The following is a 21,998-nucleotide window of genomic DNA, read 5'->3' as shown; positions in this document are numbered from 1 at the left end:
GCGTCACCAGCCAGACAATGAGACTGTACGTGACAGAAGAGCTACACAGAGGAGCAGACACACAGGAGGCAGAGGAGGAGACAAGAATCAACTCACCAATATCAACAACCAACTGAATGGAACAGATACTATAGAACACTCCACTAAACACAGCATGAACCTCCACGCTAGAGTGGTTTGGTAGCACATGAGAGGGCTTGGGTTTAACCATCAGAAAACACACACATGCAAACAAGTTAGACTTCCACAGCTACAACACTATTGAAATAATGTAGAATATATTCTTTATAATAAAACTAAAATAAGACTGGTATCATAAATAGAAAAACTTTCAATTGCTTAGAAATTAAGCAACATTCCTTAGTAGAGATGAAAGCTGAAATCTTAAAATATTCTAGAAATCATTACAAATGAACATTGATACACTATATCGACATGTGTGGACTGCAGCTAATGTAGTACTGAGAAGAAAATAACAGGATTAAATGCTTTCATTAGCAGAGAAAGTCTACATTCAGTAATTTAAACATCTCCCTCATAAAAATTTCTTATGAAAACACTCAAACTAAGAAATTAAAATAAACACTGAAATAGTTGATAGGTCAAAATGTGTTTAATCACAAAATATTAGGAATGAAAATAAAAGCATATTTTGAAATCTGTGAAAAGCATTCTTCTTAATAGGAAACTTGCAGCACTGGGTGCTCTCAGCATCAAACTCAGTTGCACCACGACAGCCAAGTCCAACAGGCCACGAGGAGGAGCAAAGCAAACCACGCCAGGGCAGAGGAACAGGAGCAAGACCAGACACTAACGGGACCAGAGAAAGAGCAGGACTTCTCAGGAAAAACTAAAAAGATGAGATTAAGCAGTAACAGGAACGCAAAGGAAACGCCCTGCCTTCTGGGACAGGAGCTGGGGCACAGCTGGGCAGGGGAGAGACATCAGGAATTTCTTAACTAGCTCAGTGGTGCACACCTGTAGTCTTGGTCTCTCAAGTGCTTAGCTGAAGCAGGAGGATTGCTCCAGCTGGAGAGTTCAAATTCAGCCTGGGTAAGCTAGTGAGACTCCCATCTCACCGTCAGCAGTAGTCACTACCTCACTGTGTGTGCAAAAGTTTGAGTGTCAAGCAAATCATCCCTCCATATCAAACTTGTGGGAATACAAAACAGATTAACTGTGACCACAGCAGCGCAACTTGCAAAATACAGGTGGAAACTTCCTAGAACAAGCACCCTCACTTCTCCTTAATGCGCTGAAAGAGACGGCAGGCTTTACTATATGTACATAGCACGAACTTCTCAACTAGAGAGACTTAGTGTTTGCAGCTTACATGTACACTTATTAAGCATGAGGACCCAGCCAGTAGAGATGTAAACGTCACCCGGGTGTGATGATTCTCGAGCTGGCTCCAAAGATGGAGATAAAACACTCACTTTTCAAAGCATCTTCAAGAAAAAGAAGATCATCCTGAGTGAGGTAACCCAGGTTCAGAAAGACACACATGGTATGTACTCACTTGTAAGTGGGTATCAGCTGTAAAGTCTGTAGGCCCAGGGCGGCTGAGTAACAAGAAGGGCTTAAGAGGAGGATGCAAAGATCTCCCTGGGAAGAGGAAATGGAATAGATTTCATCTGTGGCCTGGGGTGGGCGGAGTCAAGAACAGGAGGAATTGTGTGTGTGTGTGGGGGGGGGGGATGGGAATACTGGGAGAAACTACTGGCATTTCAGGATTAAGGTAGAAAGCTAATGCAATGGAAACATCATGAAATCTAATTAATTAATTAGAGAGTAATCCTAATAAGACTCCTAGTAATGGGGGACAGGGGGCCTGAACTAGCCATCTTCTATAACCAGGCAGGGCTCAAGTGGAGGTATTGGGATACCACCTAGCCACAAAACTTCCGAGCTACAGTTAGTTTGTCATGATGCCTGCAGTGTGTTCTGAGACCAGAGCCAAGCGTAATTATCAGAGAGACTTCATCCAGCAACTGCTGCAGATTCCCACAGACAAGCATTAGGTGAGCTCTGTGGAGGAACCATCTGGGTCACAGACACCTTAAGAACACAGCCTACAGAATCAACTGACTGGGGTTCAGGAAGGTTTGCAGAGATCGGGGATCGTGAAAAAGTCCAACCTGCATATATGATCGTTAACTTGGTGTTCTCATGGAACTCCTAACAGTGGGAGTGGGGGAGTCTCTGACTCTTTTGCCTGCTTGTGGAACCCTTCTTCTCCTACTGGGTTGCCTTGTCCAGCCTTTATGTGGTGATGTATGCCTAGTCTTACTGTAGCTTGTTATGCCGTGTTTGGTTGATGTCCCCTCGTGTCTGAGGAGAGTGGGAGGGGTGGATCTGGGGGAGAGGAAAGTTGGGATGAGAGACTGGGAGGAGGGGAGGGAGGAGAAACTGCAGTCAGGATATAATATATGAGAAAAGAATAAAAGTTTAAAGGGGGGGTGGTAAGTGGAAAGATGGCTCAGCAGTTAAGAGCACTGGCTGCTCTTCCAGAGGATCCAAGTTCAATTCCCAGCACCCTGTGGCAGATCACACCTGTCTTTAACTCCAGTTCCAGGAGATCTGACTCTTTCATACAGATACAAAACATGCAAAACACCAGTGCACATAAAATAAAAAGAAATAAAGCATTTGAAAAAAGAAAGAGAAAAAGACTATAAAGAAATCAATTGCACCTGCCTGGAAATGTCAGATTCCATTTAGGATTTTACCCAAAGAGAAACATTTCCAACAAACTGAAAAACTGTTATCAGATACACTAAGAGTCAACCATTCTGTACCACTGAGCACCGTGCAGCAACAGATCAGGACCTGCCCACTGATGCAAAGTAAGAGCAATCCATCTAGACCTCCTACTTCACTACTAGACTGCCTTCTCCCAGGTTCACAGTCTGTATTTTCGAATCTCTAAAATGTTCAGAAGTTATTAATATAGACAGAGGTTCAGTTTTAAATTCTAGTATTTCTTGATAGCTGGAGAATCCTTTAAAACAATGTGAAACTTCTTTAAGAGTACACACACACAAAACTAGGTGTATGTACCTTTCCAGGACTGTGAAGGTGCTACAGGAACTTCTTGGTGGAAGTTCAGGTGTTAGGTTTTCAAACTACTATTTACTTATGAGATTTACCTTCTTAAAGTTCTCAACTTCTTGCTGAAATGGAATTGGGGAATCTAATTATGAAACTGGCTAAAAAATTGGCCAACAGACAACAATTGATACCAACCTCAAAACAACTGAGCTTTAGAACAGGGCTTAACTCTACCTTAATAAAGATGGTTTACAGACTGGAGATGGCTCAGTGTTTAAGAGCACTGACTGCTCTTCCAGAGGTCCTGAGTTCAAATCCCAGCAACCATATGGCAGCTCACAACCATCTGTAATGATCTAATGCCCTCTTCTGGTGTGTCTGAAGACAGCTACAGTGTACTTATATATAATAAATAAGTCTTTTAAAAAATGATGGTCTACTAATAAATCTAGCATTATATTTAAGAACAATATTAAAAGCTTAAGAGGTATAGAGAACACTAAATATTTATAACTAAAAACTTTGTAAGAGCATATATATTCACCATCAGCTATGTATTGGGTATTTATAGACAGGAATACTGGGCATTATTGAATTTACATAATTTGGTAGTGTGAATATGCTTAACCCAAGAAGAGGCACTATTAGGAAGTGTAGCCTTATAGAAGAAGGTGTGGCCTTCTTGGAGGAAGTCCCTGTGGGGGGTGGGCTTTGAGACCCTCATCCTAGCCACATGGGAGCCAGTCTTCTTGTATTGGCCTTCGAGACAAGATGTAGGAATCTCAGCTCCTCCTGCATCATGCATGTTTGAACACTGCCACGCTTCCTGCCATGATGATAATGGACTGAACCTCAGAACAGGTAAGCCAGCCCCAACGGAATGTTGTCCTTTATAAGAGTTGCCTTGGTCATGGTGTCTCCTTACATCAATGAAACCCTAAGTAAGACACAAAGTAATTTAAACACTCTTGGCCCTTAAAATCTATTTTTTAAAGTTCAAAATTATCATACACATAAAAAGAAATGATTATCAGGTGAAATATGAGAGTGGCGTTTGGTATTAGATTGAAGATCAGTAGAAAGATATCATAGCAGAGATGGGACAAACGTAGTTCCTAAAGGATGAGAGTTTTCAAGATGGGAAAAGCATTCTAAATAGGGATTGGAAGCAGACACAAGACACTTAGAAAAGGCACCATATTTATTAGAAAATAAATACGTGAATGAGAAAAATGTGTGTACAACATGGGCAAGGGTTAAGTGTTTGTCAGATGGAAGCAAACTAAAAACATCATAGAGAACAGCTGTAGAAGTTTGCTCTGAATATCTAGCCACAGAATGTCACTAGATTACTACCAACTGGCTTCATCCACTAAATCCTGCTGGTGTTGCAGATGAGTTTGGAAAGAGAATGTGTTGGGGGAGATGTGGGGGAGATGGAAAGGGATTGGACGATCGATGTATTTCATGGTATTCACATAAGGAATTTTTCTAAGAATTATAAATATATCTAAAGGGCATCCTAAGAAATTATATCAGATTCTTATTTTAGGCCACTATTTCTACTCCAAAAGCCTTTTCTAGGGTCTAGGGGAGTTAGCTTACTACACATGAGGCACTGGGATTCCATCCCTAGCACTGGGAAAAAATGGGGAAGGGTCTCTAGTTTCAGCCTGTGGTAGACGGCTTGCCTAATATATCTAGTATATGTTATTCAATTAAACACCAGAAAAGAAAAAAAAAAAGAAGGAAAATAAAATTGTTTTTCACTGTTCCTTGCCCAAAGGTCATTATTAGCAAGTCCAAATTCAAGTCAATAAAGAATTACTCTATGTTTATAACATGGCAGACTTAAAAACACAATCAAACTGGTCAGACCTAGACAGAGTATGTTCCCTGTTCAAATTTTAAAACAATTGATATAGACTGGAGAACTGATAAAAACTAAGCACAGGAATCAAAAGTATTGGTCTTAATAGTAATCAACAGGGGGCTAGTGATATGGCTCAGCTGGGTAGTGTTTGTCCAGTATGAGACTTCAATACAGTTCCTAACAATCCCCCTTATATACACATGACAAATAGAACAGTGTAGGTATCTCTCAGAGAGACCACTCAAAACTCCTTCCATGCCTCTACCTATCATTTTGCTTTCTGCTTCTCCTTCCCCAGCGATAGCCAGGGTGCTGACTTTATCACCATAGATAATGGTTTGTCATGCAGGGCCGTGTGGCTCACTTGTATGTGTAATAGAAACAGTTTATGGTGCTACAGACCAAATTGGCAAGCTGTATACACACCTGGACAAGGCCAGAGCTGGCTCTCGTCCGTACTGGGACTCAAGCTCTCACTAGTTGGAACACAGGCACACTCATTTGCTTAGCAGAAGAGCTTCATCAGTGAGACTGCAGAAATGAGCAGCTGCCACAGATAAACACATGGCACTGCTTTACTTCCATCCTGTTCTGCTGTTGTATGGAGTCCTCTCTGCATTGTGGCTACTGCAACTAAGTTGCTACTTTTTTTAAAGTGTGTTTCTTAAGAATTCCTTTTTAGGGGTTTGCAACCCCATAGGAAGAACAACAATATAAGCCAACCAGATACACTCCCCCCCACCCAGAGCTCCCAGAGACTAAACCACCAACCAAAGAGCACACATGAAGGGACCCATGACCCCAGCTGCATATGTAGCAGAGGATGGCATTGTTTAGCATCAATAAGAGGAGAGGACCTTGGTACTGTGAAGGCAGGGGACGGGGTGGGGGAATGGGAGAGGGGGAAACAGAAAGGGGGATAACATTTGAAAGGTAAATACTTAAAATATCCCATTAAAAAAAAAAAAACCTCCTTTATGAACAAAGACACGATTTTGGGGGGTGGGTATTTACTTGCAGGAGGCGCTGTGGAGTCAGTGTGCACCTCCTTAGCTTTAAGGAAAAAGTCCCAGCTCTTCTAGGCTGCTGTGTGCATCTCACCACAAGTGTGGTAAAGGCCTCAGCCCTCTACCTCTGCATCAACACTTCGTAACACCAGCTCTTAAAATCCAGCCACTCTGACAAAGAAAGAAACCCACATAAAACAAAGGAGCATGAGGGACAGCCTTATAGGGTCATAACAGTAACAAATGTTCCACCGTGGTCAAGGTATTGATAATGGAGGCGGCTAGGTATATATGGGGGATAAGGTGTGTGGAAAATCTGACTTCTGCACGTTTTGCTGTGAACCCAGAACTGGGCTAAGAAATAGGTAAAAGTTCAAAGCCTTTTGACAAACATTAACTATGGGCTTATGTACCTTAGACTGGCTTTGAACATACCATAATCCCCCCTTAGTGCCCTCCATGAGGGGATTGGAGGCATAAGCCAAGATTCCCAACACTTTGTCGGGGTTGGGAGACTACAGAATATTTGCTTTGTTCTCGATCATCCTCAAGCTTAGTACAAAGACAAGGTTAGCATGAAACTCCCATTCTTTCTGCCTTTAGCTTCAGCCATCTTACTTTCTGAAAGTTCCAGTGGCTTGTAAATATTAAAGTTACGTCTTTGTTTTTTCTTTAAAAAAACTGAATGTCTTTTTGTAAATTTTTATATTATGTACCTAATATTGTTTGTATATATGTATTTGAAATTTTATGTATTAGTACATCTATGTACATTTAGAGGCTGAAACTTTTGGAGTTAAGTCGGTGATTATAAAATGTCTATTTTTTATATAGTAAAAATATCTTTATTATGTATTTATTTTATTATGATGTACATGATGTGTTTGGGTGTCGGTGTGCCATGATGTATGAGGTCAGAGGACAACATTGTGGGTCTGGTTCTTCCCTTCTGCCTTTGTATAGGTCCTGGGCACTAAGTCAGGTTTTCAGGCATGTGTGGAAAGCTCTTTATTCAGTTAACCACCTTAACAGAAATTCTTTCTATCATAAAAATCTGCTCCTGTCTGTTGTCAGTTTCTTTTGCTGTGGAGAGGAAGCATCAGCTGCAAACACAGACTGCACACAGAATGGGAGAAGTCCTCATCTAGACAGACTTTATATAGGGCTGACATCCAGAATTTACAAAGAACTTCAAAAAACAAATACGAGGGAAATAAAACTGCCAGTCAACAAACTAGGCCAACAAAATCTAACAGGCAGTTTTCAAAAGAAACACAGGAGCTGGAGAGATGGCTCAGCAGTTAAGAGCACTGGCTGCTCTTTCAAAGGATCCAGGTTCAATTCCCAGCATCCACATGGCAGATCACAATTGTCTATAACTCTAGTTTAAGGGGATCCAACACCCTCAAACAGACACATAGGCAAAATAGCAAAGCACATAAAATAAAGAAGAAACACGAATGGCTAGTAACTATTTAGTAAGGGTTCAATGTCTCTAGTCACTGAAGGGAATGCACATTAAACCTACTTTTGAGCTTCAGATGAAATTTCTTATTCACTGTTAGGAGAGTGTAAACTAATAGATGTTATGATAATCAGATTGGATAATCATCAAAATGTTAAAAGAGTAATTTCCTACTGCCTATTAAAGACAACTTCCCAGCTCTCCCGTTCCTGGTGAATGCCTTAAGCACTGTACACTCTGCTATAGAGATATCTATACACCCATGATTAATAGCAAGGAATGGAACTAGGTTAGATGTGTGCCAACAGAGGAGCAGATAAGGAAAACTGCTACATGTACAAAGTGGAGTATTATTCTGGTCTATAAAAAAGGAAACCACAAAATGTACAAGAAAATAGATGGAACTGAAAATGCACGGTATTACATGGTGTAACCCAAATGCAGGGTGGGGGACCTTCACGTTCTCTCTCATATATGGATGCTAACTTATGGATATGTGTACATACATAAACAGTTGTTGGTGTGGACATAGTATACCATTTAGAAAGGAGATCAGACAGGGCAGTACCAGGTGATGAAGAAGCAAAAGGACATGAGCTAATTTTCCCCCCTAGTTTTAACTCCATCATAACTTTTCTCTTTGTGGTCATTAAGTCCATAAAAATGCAAGTGATGTTCATTCTAACTGTGGAAAAGTTCTGTGACATGTACAGTTTTGGACTAGGTATTTGCTAGCATGGCTATTTTAATTTGGCTATGTGACATTTTTACCTTTCACTGTGATAAAGTGATTTAATTTCAGTCCTTTGATTATCAGCAGCAGCACTGGATTTTCGTTCAATTCCACACACACTTAAGAGTTAGGCTTCCCCTTGCTCTTCCCTCTTTCCCATATTCCCGAGTTTTGTCTGGAACCATGTTTCTCCATCTGACATATTCCCTTTAGTATTTTCTTCAAGATCTGCTATTAATAAAATCCTCTTGGGTTGTGTTTGTTTGATGATATAGATCCAGTTTAGCATACTAGTTTAGGGAGCTATGTTTGTTAATTAATTGATAAAGCAACTTACTGATTTTAAGAGCACGATGGAGTGAATGAGCCACTAGGGATCCTGGGCTCCTATCACTCTACCCTCTTATGCTCTTTTTTTGGACGGGAAGAGGAAAAAAATAAATAAATCAAACTTTATTCCAAGGCCTACAAACATTCAGACTAATTAATCAAGGTACTGTACTTTCTTATAATACATCAATAATACAGTTTTTGAAGTCTAGAGAATTAAGCCCTAAACCACATATTATATAATTCCAAAGTAACAACTGTTTAACAAAATGTAAGATGATATTACCCATGAGTGTTGATATACTTAATGAGGACATAACTAACAAGCTATTCTTACTTTAAAAAAAAAAGAGAGAACTATTTTGTAATGTCTATACTTGTTTTTTTTAATTTCCTTAATAAATCCATTGATAATTAAGGCTTCCTTTAAGTATGGGATTTCCAACATCATAAATTCTATTTTGAAGGCTAGGGATATTGCTCAGTCACAGAACACATTCACAGGACTGAGTTCCATCCCCACCCCCGCCACACTCCCACCGCACACACATGCAGAGATTAAGTCTGTGTTGTATAAATATATATACATATATGTGTGTGTGTGTGTGTGTGCGTGTTGTTAAAATTACCTATTTTAATGCACACACTCCCACTAGGTAGAGGCTCTGCCTCAGCAAGCCTGTTGCTATTCAACAAATGATTCAATGCATCAATGAGCCCAAAGCAATTGAAATGTCAGCCTTCTGCCAGCACAAGCAACTCAAGCCACCAAGTTAGAGCAAAGGGAAACCAGGCGATATAAAGATATGCAACTAAAACTTTCTCTGTTCTGAAGCTACAAAGACTTTAGATGAATATTAAATTATATTTAAGTACCTGGTCTAGAAAACTAATTTTCACTTTGAAAACATAGGACCACACTTTAAAAAAAGGCTGGGCTGGGTTGGGTAGGAACTGGCTGTGTCCATTTCAATTCCAAGCAAGTCTATAAATGCGGCTTGTTTTACTTCTCTTAAACATCCAACACATACTTGCACCTGACCACAATATCGTTTTGAGCACACATAAGCAACCTCTAAGCCACATGGTTGTTGGATATGCCAAATGGGAAGATAATAAACCAAAGTCATTAAAAAAATGTTAAAGAGCAAAACATCTACTCTTCAAAAAGACAACATGTAGACATCATAAGCTTAAAAAAGTGAAGGGGGAGAAGCCTAGTTCAGTGGTCACACTTCTCTAGCATGTAAGGCACCGGGTTGGATCCTCAGTACTGTGCAGAAAAGCAAAAGCCCTGATGTGGGGTGATCAAGGCCACTTCAACCTGAAGTGACTCCACACAGAGCATTGGAACACTACCAGGAAGTGACCTCATGGGGAATGAGTGATTCAAGGCTCACAAAGTTTGCAGGATTGTAAAAATATATTAATGCACAAAATAATGAGTGTAAATTTCCCTCCTTGGGTAGGTAAGCCACGTGTGCCGTGCATTCCTTGGGAAGCTTTTGTTGAGGAGTGTGTGCTTGCTGGGCTCGTTAGTGCCAGCACACAAGGTCACCAGAACTTTGGCCAGTCCTCATTTTCCTCGGTAATTTGCTTCTCCACCCACACTCACTGACTTTATTTCATTACAAGACACTTGTGGGTGAACAGGTAAGAGACTTCCCATCAGTGGCCATTCATAATTCTGCCTTTAGAGATTTAGAAGAAACTGTCATCTTTGAGTTTCAAATGTTCTGGTAAATCCAGTTGTTTTTTAGCTTCTTCAACATCACCTTGAATCGCAGAAATAAGTGACCCTAAAGAAAAGCTCTTTTCAGGTCCGAGGTAGCCCACAGTGGCCACACTGAGAATTTTCCCATAGAAGTCCTCTTTGAAGGTATGGATGATGTGGGTTTCCATTGACTCTTTCACATTCTTGTAGTATGGATTCCATCCTATGCTCACATCTCCATTCCCAACGCTGGCCCAGCCATAATAAATGCCAGTGGACACATCAGCTGGAAGATTGTCTACTACTTGCTCAAGAAAATTGGCTGTGGGGATGCCCAGTTGCTTGGAGCCGCGGCCGAAGCCGCGCACCACCTGGACACGGCAGAACTGCAGGCTCCTCATGACGCTGACTTCGGAGGACGCGGGATGCTCCTGCCTCGTGCCTTCTGGGATCCCGAGGGACCTGGGCCGGCGGAGACGGACACACGCCACTCCCAGTGCCCAGCCGCCAGCCCCCAGAACCCAGCGGCAGCCAGAACTGTGACAACCACGGTGACCACACAGGTCTGCGGCCCAGACTGGCCTGCTTGGCTTCCCTAATGCTTTTCTTGTAGCTAACACATCACAGGTTATTGTGTTCTTTGGCTAAAGGTAACCATCATGCTAACAGAGCTGACGTTGAAGCTTTGAATAAGATTGTAATTAACTGACTCACATTCAAATTATTTTAGATTTTCTTTTAAGTAGCTATACTGAAAGATGAATTATATATATATATAAACTTAAACACTCAAGGGATAACACTATAGATGATGGATACACAATCTAAATTTTGAGGCACTCATCAACTTCTTCAAGAGTTCTTGAAAATTCCAGTCATGGTGGCATGTCCAAATTAATCCCAGCACTCAAGAAGTAAGGTAAGAAGGCAGCAAGTTTGAGATCCTGGGCCATTATTTAAAGGGGGAGAGAGAGAGAAGGGGGAAGACCATAAGTGACATGGTTTTGCCAAAATTAGTAATTTATTTTCAACGGATGCATCCACTTTACAACTCTGAGCTACAAGAGGTGAATGCAGGGTTGTAGCGATGGAAAAGCAGTTAAGAGCACACACTGATTTTTTAGAACTGGTCTTGGTTCCCAGCATTCATTCGGTGGGCTCTTGCATGCACACAATGCACACAAATTCACGTAGGGACAAACCTACATAAAAATAACTCCTTAAGGGAAAAGAAGTAAATGTAACCATTTCCACCCCTCATTTTCCCCCAGGGCAGCAGTGGTATGCTGCCAATCAAACTGTCGTGGGCAGTTCTGGAGAATCACATAGGTGAGCTAAACTAAAAGAGCCCCCTTCACCTGCTGCAAAGAAGATAACAAAGCTGAGCCTGATTCGGTGGCTGTTCAATTGTTATTCTTGAGGAAGAGTTCTCATTCATCTCTGTGAGCAATATGATCTACTACCTCCTCAGTGCCACTATTTTTATTGAAAAACTTGAGGTCACCATGGTATTTGCCTCAGAAAGGTGGCTGAAGGCACCATTAAGCTGATCAAACCTCAGGAGCTGACCCTCTGGAAGCAGTCTTTTCCTCATTCTAACTTGTAGGAAGCAGCTCCTTATGGTCCCAAAGCATGTGGTTTGCTAGAAGAGTGTTCTCTAAGGAATATACTTTCAGTTTTTGGTCACTTCTAGAACTGGCAGAAGTATTTAAGTGAAATGCAGGCCCAAATTCCTGCTGTATTTCCCCAAATATTTTTTTCTTCCAGATTTTGGCATGACTCTGTCTTGTTAGCTCTTCAGTTTATTCTAATCAATTTCTTTTTTCAAGATTTATTTATTATATATAAGTACACTGTAGCTGTCTTCAGACACGCCAGAAGAGGGCATCAGATCCCATTACAGATGGTTGTGAGGCACCATATGGTTGCTGGGAATTGAAGTCAGGACCTCTGGAAGTGCAGCCAGTGCTTTTAACTGCTGAGCCATCTCTCCAACCATAATCAATTTCTTAAAATTCCACTTCTCTAACTGTGCTCAGCAGGAGAAGATGGGATGCCCATTAATGGAATGCACACCTAAACCCATCTTTGTATTTGTTCTTTTTTTATGCATTTATATATGGTCTATCAAAAAGGGAACTAGAGCAGTCAGGCAGGATAGTGCACACCTATTATCCTAGCAAACAGCAACTTCTAATAGCATCTTGATTTCAAGGCTAACCTGGGTTACATAATGAGACTGTGCCAGAAGGAAGAATAAAAGAAGGAAAGCAGAGAAATGGAGAGAAAGAAAAGGGTAGGAAGGTGAAGAGAACGAGACAAAGAAGAAGAAAGAGGAGGTTCCTGGGGTTTAGCTCAGTAGTAGAGAGTACAGATTTTGATGCCAGCCCTCCACCACCACCACCCCCTCAAAAAAGAAGAAAAAAAGGAAAAACATCTTCCAGTTTTCCCCTAATTCAACCACAGTGGTCGGCAGCTTCTGTTCTGTTGGGTGAAAATATCTGCATCTGATTCTTTCAGCTGCTTGTTGAGTCTTGGGCAGTCATGATAGGTATCTACTTAAGAGCTCTCCATAGCCTCAGTAAGTGTCAGGCCTTGGGGCCTCCCCTTGAGCTGGATCCCACTTTAGACCTGTTGTTGGACTTCCTTTTCCTCAGGCTCTTCTCCATTTCCATTACTGAGTTCTCTCAGACAAGAACAATCATGGGTCAACTGTGGGGCAATTTATTAAAGTCTTTTCTCATCGCATAGTTGAATTTTGTTCAGTGGTACTTTCACATGCATAGCAGGTTTAAGATTTCACAAAATCCAATTTACCTTTTTGTAGCTTGTGATGTGAAAGTACTAAGTACTTCTAAGTCAGTATTGTCAGCCATACCAATGCTGCAACCCTTTAATGTGTTCTCATGTTGTGGTGACATACAAATGTAAAATTATTTTTGTTGCTACTTCATAACCGTAATTTTGCTAGTTATGAATCATAATGTAAATATGTGATATGTATGTTATCTAATATATGAACCCTGTGAAATTGTTTTTAACCCCAAAGGGGGATTGTAATCTACTTGTTGAGAACCACTTTTCTAAGTGTTCTAACATTAAGTCCAATTTCATTTTAAAATATAATTAAATGTGCATGTGAACATGTACACACACATACACACATGAATGTTTGCATGATCATACAATATATTTAAAATCATTTGGTACAAGCATGGTAGTCTTCCAAACTTTCTTCTTTGTCCCACTGGCCAACTATTTTGGTTGCTGTGATTTTGTGGACAATCTAGAAATCACGTTAGAGTGAAATAACTTCCTTTTTCTACTATTAAAAAAAAGTTGTCTTTTTATTTTATTTTTATGTGTGAGCACCTGCGTGTACATCTAAGCATCATGTGCAGACACAGTGCTCAGAGTACAGAAGATGGACAATGGATACCCTGGAGATAAGTCACAGTTGGTTGTGATCTGCCCAGAAAAGGTGCTTTGAATATGTCCAGGTCCTCTGTAAGACCAACCTGTGCTCTTAACTGCTGAGCAGCCTCATCAACTTTCTTTCTCTTTTAGACCAGTCCTTACTATATTGCACAGACCTCAGGACAGCCTTAACTTTCTCCTTCCTCTGTGAGTGCTGGCATCACAGGCTTACACTTTCTTTTTCTTTGAGAATATTTTACAGCATTCAGTAAATTTTAGGTCAGATATTACTGTTATTTAATTTACATTTCAAATGTTGTCCCCCTTCCCAGCATTGCCTCTGCAAGCACCCCATCCCATTCCCCTTCCCTTTGCCTCTAAGAGTGTGCTCCCCACCCATCCACTCCCACCTCATTCCTCTAACATCCCCCTACACTAGGGCAAGCCTTCACAGGACCAATGTCATCCCTTCCCATTAATGCCAGATAAGGCCATCCTCTGCTACATATGTAGCTGGAGCCATGAACCCACCCATGCATACTTTTTTTTAGTTGGTGCTTTAATTCCTAGGAGCTCTGGTGTGTGTGTGTGTGGGGGGGTGTCTGGTTAGTTGATATTGTTCTTCCTATGGGGTTACAATCTCCTTAAGCTCCTTTAGTCCTTCCTCTAACTCTTCCATTGGGGGTGGGTCCCCAGACCCAGTCAGATGGTTGGTTGTAACTGCATCTTAGTCAGATGCTGGCAGAACCTCCTTTAGTCTCTGTTCCATTTTTTGTTTGAGTTAATAATTTTAATATGGGTAGGTAGCCCCATCCCTCAACTGTGAGGCCATGCCTATCTACTGGACCTGGCTGTCTCCCCTCTGTTGGATATTTCAGCTAATGCCATCCCTGTTGAGTCCTAAGAATCACTCCCTTCCCTGGTGTCTGGAACTTTCTAGTGCCCCCCCCCATCCTTACTCCCATATTCATCTTCCTGACCCTCTGTCTCTTCCCATACCTGAACTTGCCCTCCCCCCCCACCCTTCCCCTCTCCTCTCAAGTCCCTTACTCCATCTCCTGTGATGATTTTGTTCCCCTTCTAAGTAGGACTGAAGCATCCACACTTTGGTTTTTATCTTGTTAAGCTTCATATGGTCTGTGAGTTGTATCATGGGTATTCTGACATTTTGGGCTAATATCTACTTATGAGTACATACCATTTGTGTCCTTTTGGGTCTGGGAACATCCATTTGCCTATGAATCTCATGAAGTATTTCATAATAGCTGAGTAAGTATTCCATTGTATAAATGTACAACATTTTTCTGTATTCATTCTTCTGTTGAGGGACATATGGGTTGTTTCCAGCTTCTGGCTATTATAAATAAGTCTACTATGAACATAGTGGAGCATGTGTCCTTGCTATATGTTTGGGCTTCTTTTGGGTATATGTCTAGGAGTTGAATGGCTGGGTCTTCAGATAAAACTATTTCCAGTTTTTTGAGGAACCACCAGATTTCCAAAGTGGTTGTACCAGCTTGCAATCCACCAGCAATGGAGAAGTATGCCTCTTTTTCCACATCCTGTTTTTTATCTTAACCATCTGATTGGTGTGAGGTGGAATCTCAGAGTAGTTTTGATTTGCATTTCCCTAATGACTAAGGATGCTGAACATTTCTTTAGGTACTTCTCAGCCATTCAAGATTCCTCAGTTGAGAATTTTGTTTAGCTATGTACTCCATTTTTTAAAATAGAGTTACTTGATTCTCTGGAGTCTAACTTGAATTTGTATATATTGAATATTAGCTCTCGGGGCTGGAGAGATGGCTCAGTGGTTAAGAGCACTGACTGCTCTTCCAAAGGGCCTGAGTTCAAATCCCTGCAACCACATGGTGGCTCACAACCATTTGCAATGAGATCTGATGCCCTCTTCTGGTGTGTCTGAAGACAGCTACAATGTACTTATACATAATAAATAAATAAATCTTAAAAAAAGAATATTAGCTCTCTATCAGATGTAGGGATGATCTATAGGTTGCTGATTTGTCCTATTGACGGTGTCCTTTGCCTTACAGAAGCTTTTTGATTTTGAGATCCCATTTGTCAATTGTTGATCTTAGAGCCTGAGCCATTGGTGTTGGGTTCAGGAAATTCCCCCCTGTGCCAATGTGTTTAAGGATCTTTCCCACACTCTTTTCTATTAAGATTCAGCATATCTGGTTTTATGTGGAGGTCCTAGATCCACATGGACTTGAGCTTTGTACATAAGAGTGGATCAATTTGCATTCTTCTACATGCTGACTGCCAGTTGAACCAATTAGTTGAAAATGCCATCTTCTTTTCCACTGGATGTTTTTAACTCCTCTGTCAAAGACCAAGTGACCACAGGTGTGTGAGTTCATTTCTGGATCTTCCATTCTATTACATTGATCTACCTGTTTCTGTACCAGTACTGTGTGTGTGTGTGTGTGTGTGTGTCACTATTGCTATGTAGTAGAGCTTGAGGTCAGGGATGGTGATTGCTCCAGTTCATTGTTTAGAATTATTTTCACTGTCTTTGATTTTTAGTTATTCCAGATAAAATTTGAGAATTGCTCTATCTTGGTGAAGAGTTGAGTTGAAATTTTGATGGGGATTCTAATCTGTAAATTGCTTGTGGTAAGATGGCTATTTTTACTATGCTAATCCTGGTGAACTATGAGCATGGGAGATCTTTCCATCTTCTGAGGTCTTCTTCAATTTCTTCAGTCTTGAAGCTCTTGTCATACAGATCTTTCACTTGCTTGGTTAGAGTCACACCAAGATATTTCTATGTCTTAAAGAAGAAAAAGACCTGCCAAGATTTTGACAAGGACTGGAGAATCTAGATTGTTTTAATGGTACTGATACACTAACAATGTTATGTTATTCATCAATTTAAGTGTGTCTTTTGTTGATAATCTTGTTGAGACAAGGTCTTACATGTATGTTACCAAGGTTGGTCTCAAACAATATTCCTGTTTGTTTCACATGTAAACTGGAACTTCATACCACTGCAAGACTTTCCTGTCGTTTCATATAATAACCTTAAAAATGTACAATTCATAAAATTAAAATATATAATTCAACGATTTTTACATATTTATCTCTGCAACCATTAAATTTAGAACATTTTCATAATCCCTAAAGAAACCAAGTTCCTATCAGCATCCACTTCATATAAGCCCGCCAATACCCCAACTGACTTTCAGGGAAACCACTATACTCTGAACAGGGGGGCATCCTTGTTCTGCATATTCCTTATAAACAATCCTCTAGGAGTGCCCTAACTCACTGTCTCCAGAATCTGTCATGTTAGGCCACTCACCAGTTCACATTGACTACCCAAGTATTCTGCTGTATGGATACTCTGCATCTGTCAGCTGTTGAGATTTGCACTTTCACTTTTCACATTCCATGATGGGTATTTGTACACAGCATAAGTATTTGTTGTCTCAGGATATTGATTATTCTGAAAACCCTAAGATTGTGTTATTAGCTGGTCAAACTAGTTTGAGTTGTAGTGTGGCTCAGCCTTAGCACACACCTTTTATCGAAGAGCTTTTTGCTTGAATATTATAAACAAGATTAAGTAAAGTCAGGGGAGGAGCAAGCAAGCTTTCAGTTGACAGCAAGAGAACATGGATTTTAAAAAAAAAAAAAAGAGTAAGAGGGAGACACGCAGGACATAGAAGAAAGGGACTGTGAAAGAGGGCCATTCTTGGAGGGGCATCAGCTGAGGAGGACCAGCTAGCTGGATGCTTTCTCTCTGAGCTGAGTCTTCATTGGTAAAATTGAACAACTGAGATTTTGTTAAAAAAAAAAAAAAAAAAAAAACTGGACATGTTTTTGTTTCTATTGGTTCACACATGGAACAATGGAATTGCTGTCATGTGATAACCAAACTACCAAAGTAGATGATGTATTTTATATACAGGTGCCTGGGGACACTACGATCCCTCCCTGTCCTCAATGGCATTTCCAGTATCTGTCTTCTGTATATACTAACAACCATGCCATTGTTGTGAGAAGGCATCTGGCCATTGATTCAGGTTTTCACTTTCCTGCTGTATAATATACATCTTTTTGTTTAAATTTGCCCCAGTTTTTTGAGGTGGATTGTTAGACTGACCTTCAGATATTTTAATTATAAGTGCCCTACCATACAAATGTCTAAGTACTTCAACCTCAGTCGTGTTCTAATAGGTCTTTGTATCTAGTGTAGTTTTAACAACACTTGGCAGAAGCAGAATTATTGCAACACATCTGCACCCACACAAACACATCCTCCCACTATCACTGAATTACAACTGACCTCAAAGTCCACAGTCCATTCAAATGGAGCAACTCTGTATTTTGACAAACTTCACCATGACACTATCGTTGACACTGGCTATACTGCCCTAGAAGGAAGACCTCTCCAATCTTCTCACCCCTTTCTACATTAGTAGCAAGCAGTTCTTATTGTCTCCAGGTAATTTTCTAGAATGCTGCAGCTAGAGTTCATACATTGTTTAGCCTTTTCAGATTGATTAAAACTTCTGTAAACATCCATATACATGTTATTGTACGGCTATAAATCCAACCTGTGATATTAGGATCTTATTTAACATAAAAATCAAAGTATATAAATTTTAAAAAACTGACATATTTCTAACACATATGAAATTTGAAATTTTTATGGTATAGAAAGAATGACATTAGAAATAGCAAGTCATAGTAGTTAAAAAGAGGGTTTCTTCTATACATGGTTAAGTTCTGTAGGAAAAAGGAGAGTTAGAAGGCCACACAATAAACTGATGAGTTCCTCCCCTTTCTACTTCCTCTCCCCCAAGATCTCATATGACCCAGGCTGACCTCCAACTGGCTATGTAGCTGGGGACCACTTATACTTATGATTCTTTTGCCTTCACCCTCCCAGAGAGTGCCACGTTCATTCTGCTCCTGTTAAAGCCTAGGGCTGTGCACACAAGGGCATTCTACCTACTGAGCCACATCCCTTATTCCTTATGAGCTACATTTTATATTTTTCAAAGCACAAGGAACATCCAGAAATGTAAGGACAAGATAAAAGATCTTCCCAACTTGTTAAGTAATCATGTCATATTCAAACAGTTCATCTACTGTCTCTCTGGCTGATAGCATTCACTACCCCTCCTGACCCTCATGCTTGCTCAGTCAATTCTTCCAAATATCTTAGAATAGCTAGAAATCTGAGAACCAGGCTTATCCCTTACCAAACTAACATTCATTCAGTGTACTTTACCATAAGCCACCAAGGCACCCTACACTAAAATAAATTCTTAACTAATTTAACTCAAAACATCCAGCAATTTACCAAAAGAAAGGGAATGTCCAATAGCATCTGAAAAAATGTTAAGTTTAATATCTGCCATTATGCACTGGGGAGATAAGGACAGAAGCATCAGTCTGAGGCCAGTGTGGGCCATGTAGGCACCACACAGATGACAAAATAAATCAGTTACTACAGACATACCAGAAAAGTCATTTCGACTAAAACTATGATAAAGAGATAGGATTGTCTTTTCTTTTTTCCTTTTTCTATGTAGCCCTGGCTTTTGTGGAACTCTATGAGTTCCAGGTTGGCCTTAAACTCAAGAGATCTACCTGCCTTCCAAATGCTGGGATTAAAGGTGTGCATATTGTTACATAGTACTCAAACTGGGTTTTTAGGTTGTAGGCACTAACAAACTTCAGTTCAGCGCCATATTCAAAGTAGAGCTGGCTGAGTATCTATGTCAAAGCCCCATGTTTCAATTCTAGGGACCACATAAACTGGGTATGGCCCATAGGCGCAATATTAGCACACCTGGTAAATAAGAGGCAAATATCAGAAGTTCAAGGTCATTCTTGGCAGTACAGTGAGTTCAAGGAAAGCCTGGGCTGTACAAGAAGCAAAAAACCTAACATAACATCTGCTCACAAGAGTATGTAATATTCATCCCTTGATACCATAAGAAAAATCTCATTACCCTGCTTGCTCTCATGTCTAAGAAAAAGAAATGCTGAGCAGTTTCCTTGAGCCTTTCTAGAACTCAGAATGCCACACCAGACAGAAGTATTTTCACAACCACTCAGAATGCCTCACTTTCCTAGAGTTTCAAGAACAGTAAAAGTTTTAAATGTAACAAACAAAATGGAACATTTATTTCTTTTCTTAAACTCAAAAGCAATACCAAGTAGACAGAGAAAGAAATTAAATATATACAAACTCAAGGTCCATTTTAGCCCTGTTAACCCAAAGCAGCATAACCAAAGGGACTCATAGACCACTTGGTCAACAGAGGATTTAACAACAGCACTCCGGTCTGGACTCCTGCCACCTCTCCTCTTGCCCTTTGGTGGACCACGAACAAAACACCAGTCGACACTGATTGGCTGTCCCATCAAATCTTGAACACTTAGTCTATGGCAGCCTGAGCCTCCTTGTATGTTTCATACTCAGCTAGTATCCCGTGGATATTTTTTATTTCCCATACTCAGCAAATTTGTCATAGATATCTTCTTCAGTGGCTTCTTCCTGTACTCCAGTGACAAAGAGAATCCAACCTTCAACAGGGCACTGTGGTCCGGATTCATCGCCATCCTGCTCCACACTGCCATAATACTCTCACATCCACGCTCGGGACCCCTCAGAGCCAAAACCGCCACCCTTCCGTTTCTTCGCTTTTTCTTTTAGTTTGTGGATGCTTTCATCCCTGTCCTCATTCATGGCGAAATCCTCACCTCCCACCTTGTGAAGATCTAGCACGTCTGCCATCTTGCTTCTCTCCGAGCTCTCTCTTATTTACTTAAGCTGGCCTCAAAGTTGCTGTAGTTGAGGATCACTTGGGACTCCTGACTCTCCAGCCTGTACCTATGAACCAAATGCTGGGATTTACAAGCATGTATCACAGGCCCGACCTGTTTATTGTTTGTTTTGTTTTTTAATGTGATGTAGGGAAGGCTTACAGTTTCATTACTTTGTATGTAGATATTCAGATGACCCATCACTACTTGTTCAAACTAATATTCTTCCTCCATTAAATGCCTTGAATATTTAACTTGGTTAATAATAGTTTCTGACACATAAGCTTATTTTATTTGAACTCAATTATATTCCAATTACCCTTATATCTATCCTTATGCCAGTACTATTGTCTTGGTTACTGTAGCTTTTTAATAAGGCTAAAGAACAAAGTATTAGGCTTCAAATTTCTATCTATCTATCTATCTATCTATCTATCTATCTATCTATCTATCTATCTATCTAATGTATGTGAGTACACCGTAGCTGTCTTCAGACATACCAGAAGGGTGCATCAGATCCCATTACAAATGGTTGTGAGCCACCATGTGGTTGCTGGGAATTGAACTCAGGACCTCTGGAAGTGCAGTCAGTGCTCTTAACCACCAAGCCATCTCTCCAGCTCAGGCTTCAAATTTCTTTTATCCTTTGGCTGCTTTGCTAAGAAGACAAGACAGTCACTAGAATTCAAAGAAATCATTTTCTCAGTGAAGTGCATCTACAGCCTAACTTTGTTGTTTTTAAACATTATTTTGTCTATTCTGAATTATTCAAAACATCACATGAATTTCTGATCACCATGTTAACTGCTTAGTGAGTGCAGTTTTCCTCTCCACCTCTGCTTTCATCTTGTCAGTGTTTTGCAGAAATTCTGACAACCTGCTTACATCAGCTACTTAAATATTTGTGTTTAAAACAAACCACCCAGGGACCCATGTCTTTTCTTTCTTACCACTTCCTGTGCTGTCACCCTATATTTCAAGTTTGTAGTTTGCTCATTTTTTAAAATAAAAAGCTTATAGTAAAATCTACTTAATACTAGGTTATACAGAAAAATGGTGTGCACAATCCCTTTGTGCCTGCTTTTCATGTTACTTGCTCCCAATTTCCTGCGTGCAGTGTTCGTGTTTTTTGCTCAATCTATTTTGCTGTTTATCAACCCATCAATCAACTTTTATGCTTATTATTTCAATTTTTTTCTTTTTGTTGGTGGTGGTGTTGAGACAGTCTCACCATACATCACAAGCTGATCTCAAAGAGATCTGCCACCCCTGCATTCCAAGTGCTATGATTAAAAGCATGTGGCACCACACTCGGTTAAGCTTCCTGCCCATTTTTCCCTTATAACCTATTTTCTGTCATAAGGATCAGAGTGCTCTTTTAAAAATAAAATAGGATCATGTTACAGCCATGGCACAGACTACAAAGCCCAGCCTGACTTCACAGACAGAATCATCTTCTTAGAAGCTATGAGCAAACTGACTTCTTAGTGTCTCCAATATGTCAGCCGTTGTCCCCCTTTCAGACCCTAGATACATTACTGACTTTTCTCTTCCTGAAATACTTTCCCTGCTTTTTGCATGTTTCATTCTTACCTTTCCAA

The 21,998-nt window shown here is 40.3% G+C and overlaps 1 protein-coding gene and 1 pseudogene across 2 annotated transcripts; both read right to left on the bottom strand.

Annotated features, from left to right (window-relative positions):
* Positions 1–10,160: 10,160 nt before the first annotated feature.
* Positions 10,161–10,574, bottom strand: LOC308430361 (riboflavin kinase-like; the record flags this gene model as incomplete). Its single annotated transcript, XM_080929503.1, has 1 exon — positions 10,161–10,574. One exon carries the CDS (start codon positions 10,572–10,574, stop codon positions 10,161–10,163), a length of 414 nt encoding a protein of 137 aa, XP_080785629.1.
* An 8,767-nt stretch (positions 10,575–19,341) lies between these two features.
* LOC308430447 (RNA-binding protein 8A-like) lies at positions 19,342–20,368 on the bottom strand (annotated as a pseudogene). The gene is made up of 2 exons: positions 19,862–20,368; positions 19,342–19,417 (listed from the first exon to the last, which is right to left on the bottom strand). The product of its transcript is annotated as an RNA-binding protein 8A-like (transcript).
* Between the last annotated feature and the right edge of the window lie 1,630 nt (positions 20,369–21,998).

This window comes from Micromys minutus (assembly GCF_963924665.1).
Source record: "Micromys minutus genome assembly, chromosome: 15".
In the NCBI taxonomy this organism is placed as follows: domain Eukaryota; kingdom Metazoa; phylum Chordata; class Mammalia; order Rodentia; family Muridae; genus Micromys; species Micromys minutus.
Note: the sequence above shows the minus strand (reverse complement) of the source record. Positions and strands in the feature narration are given on the sequence as shown.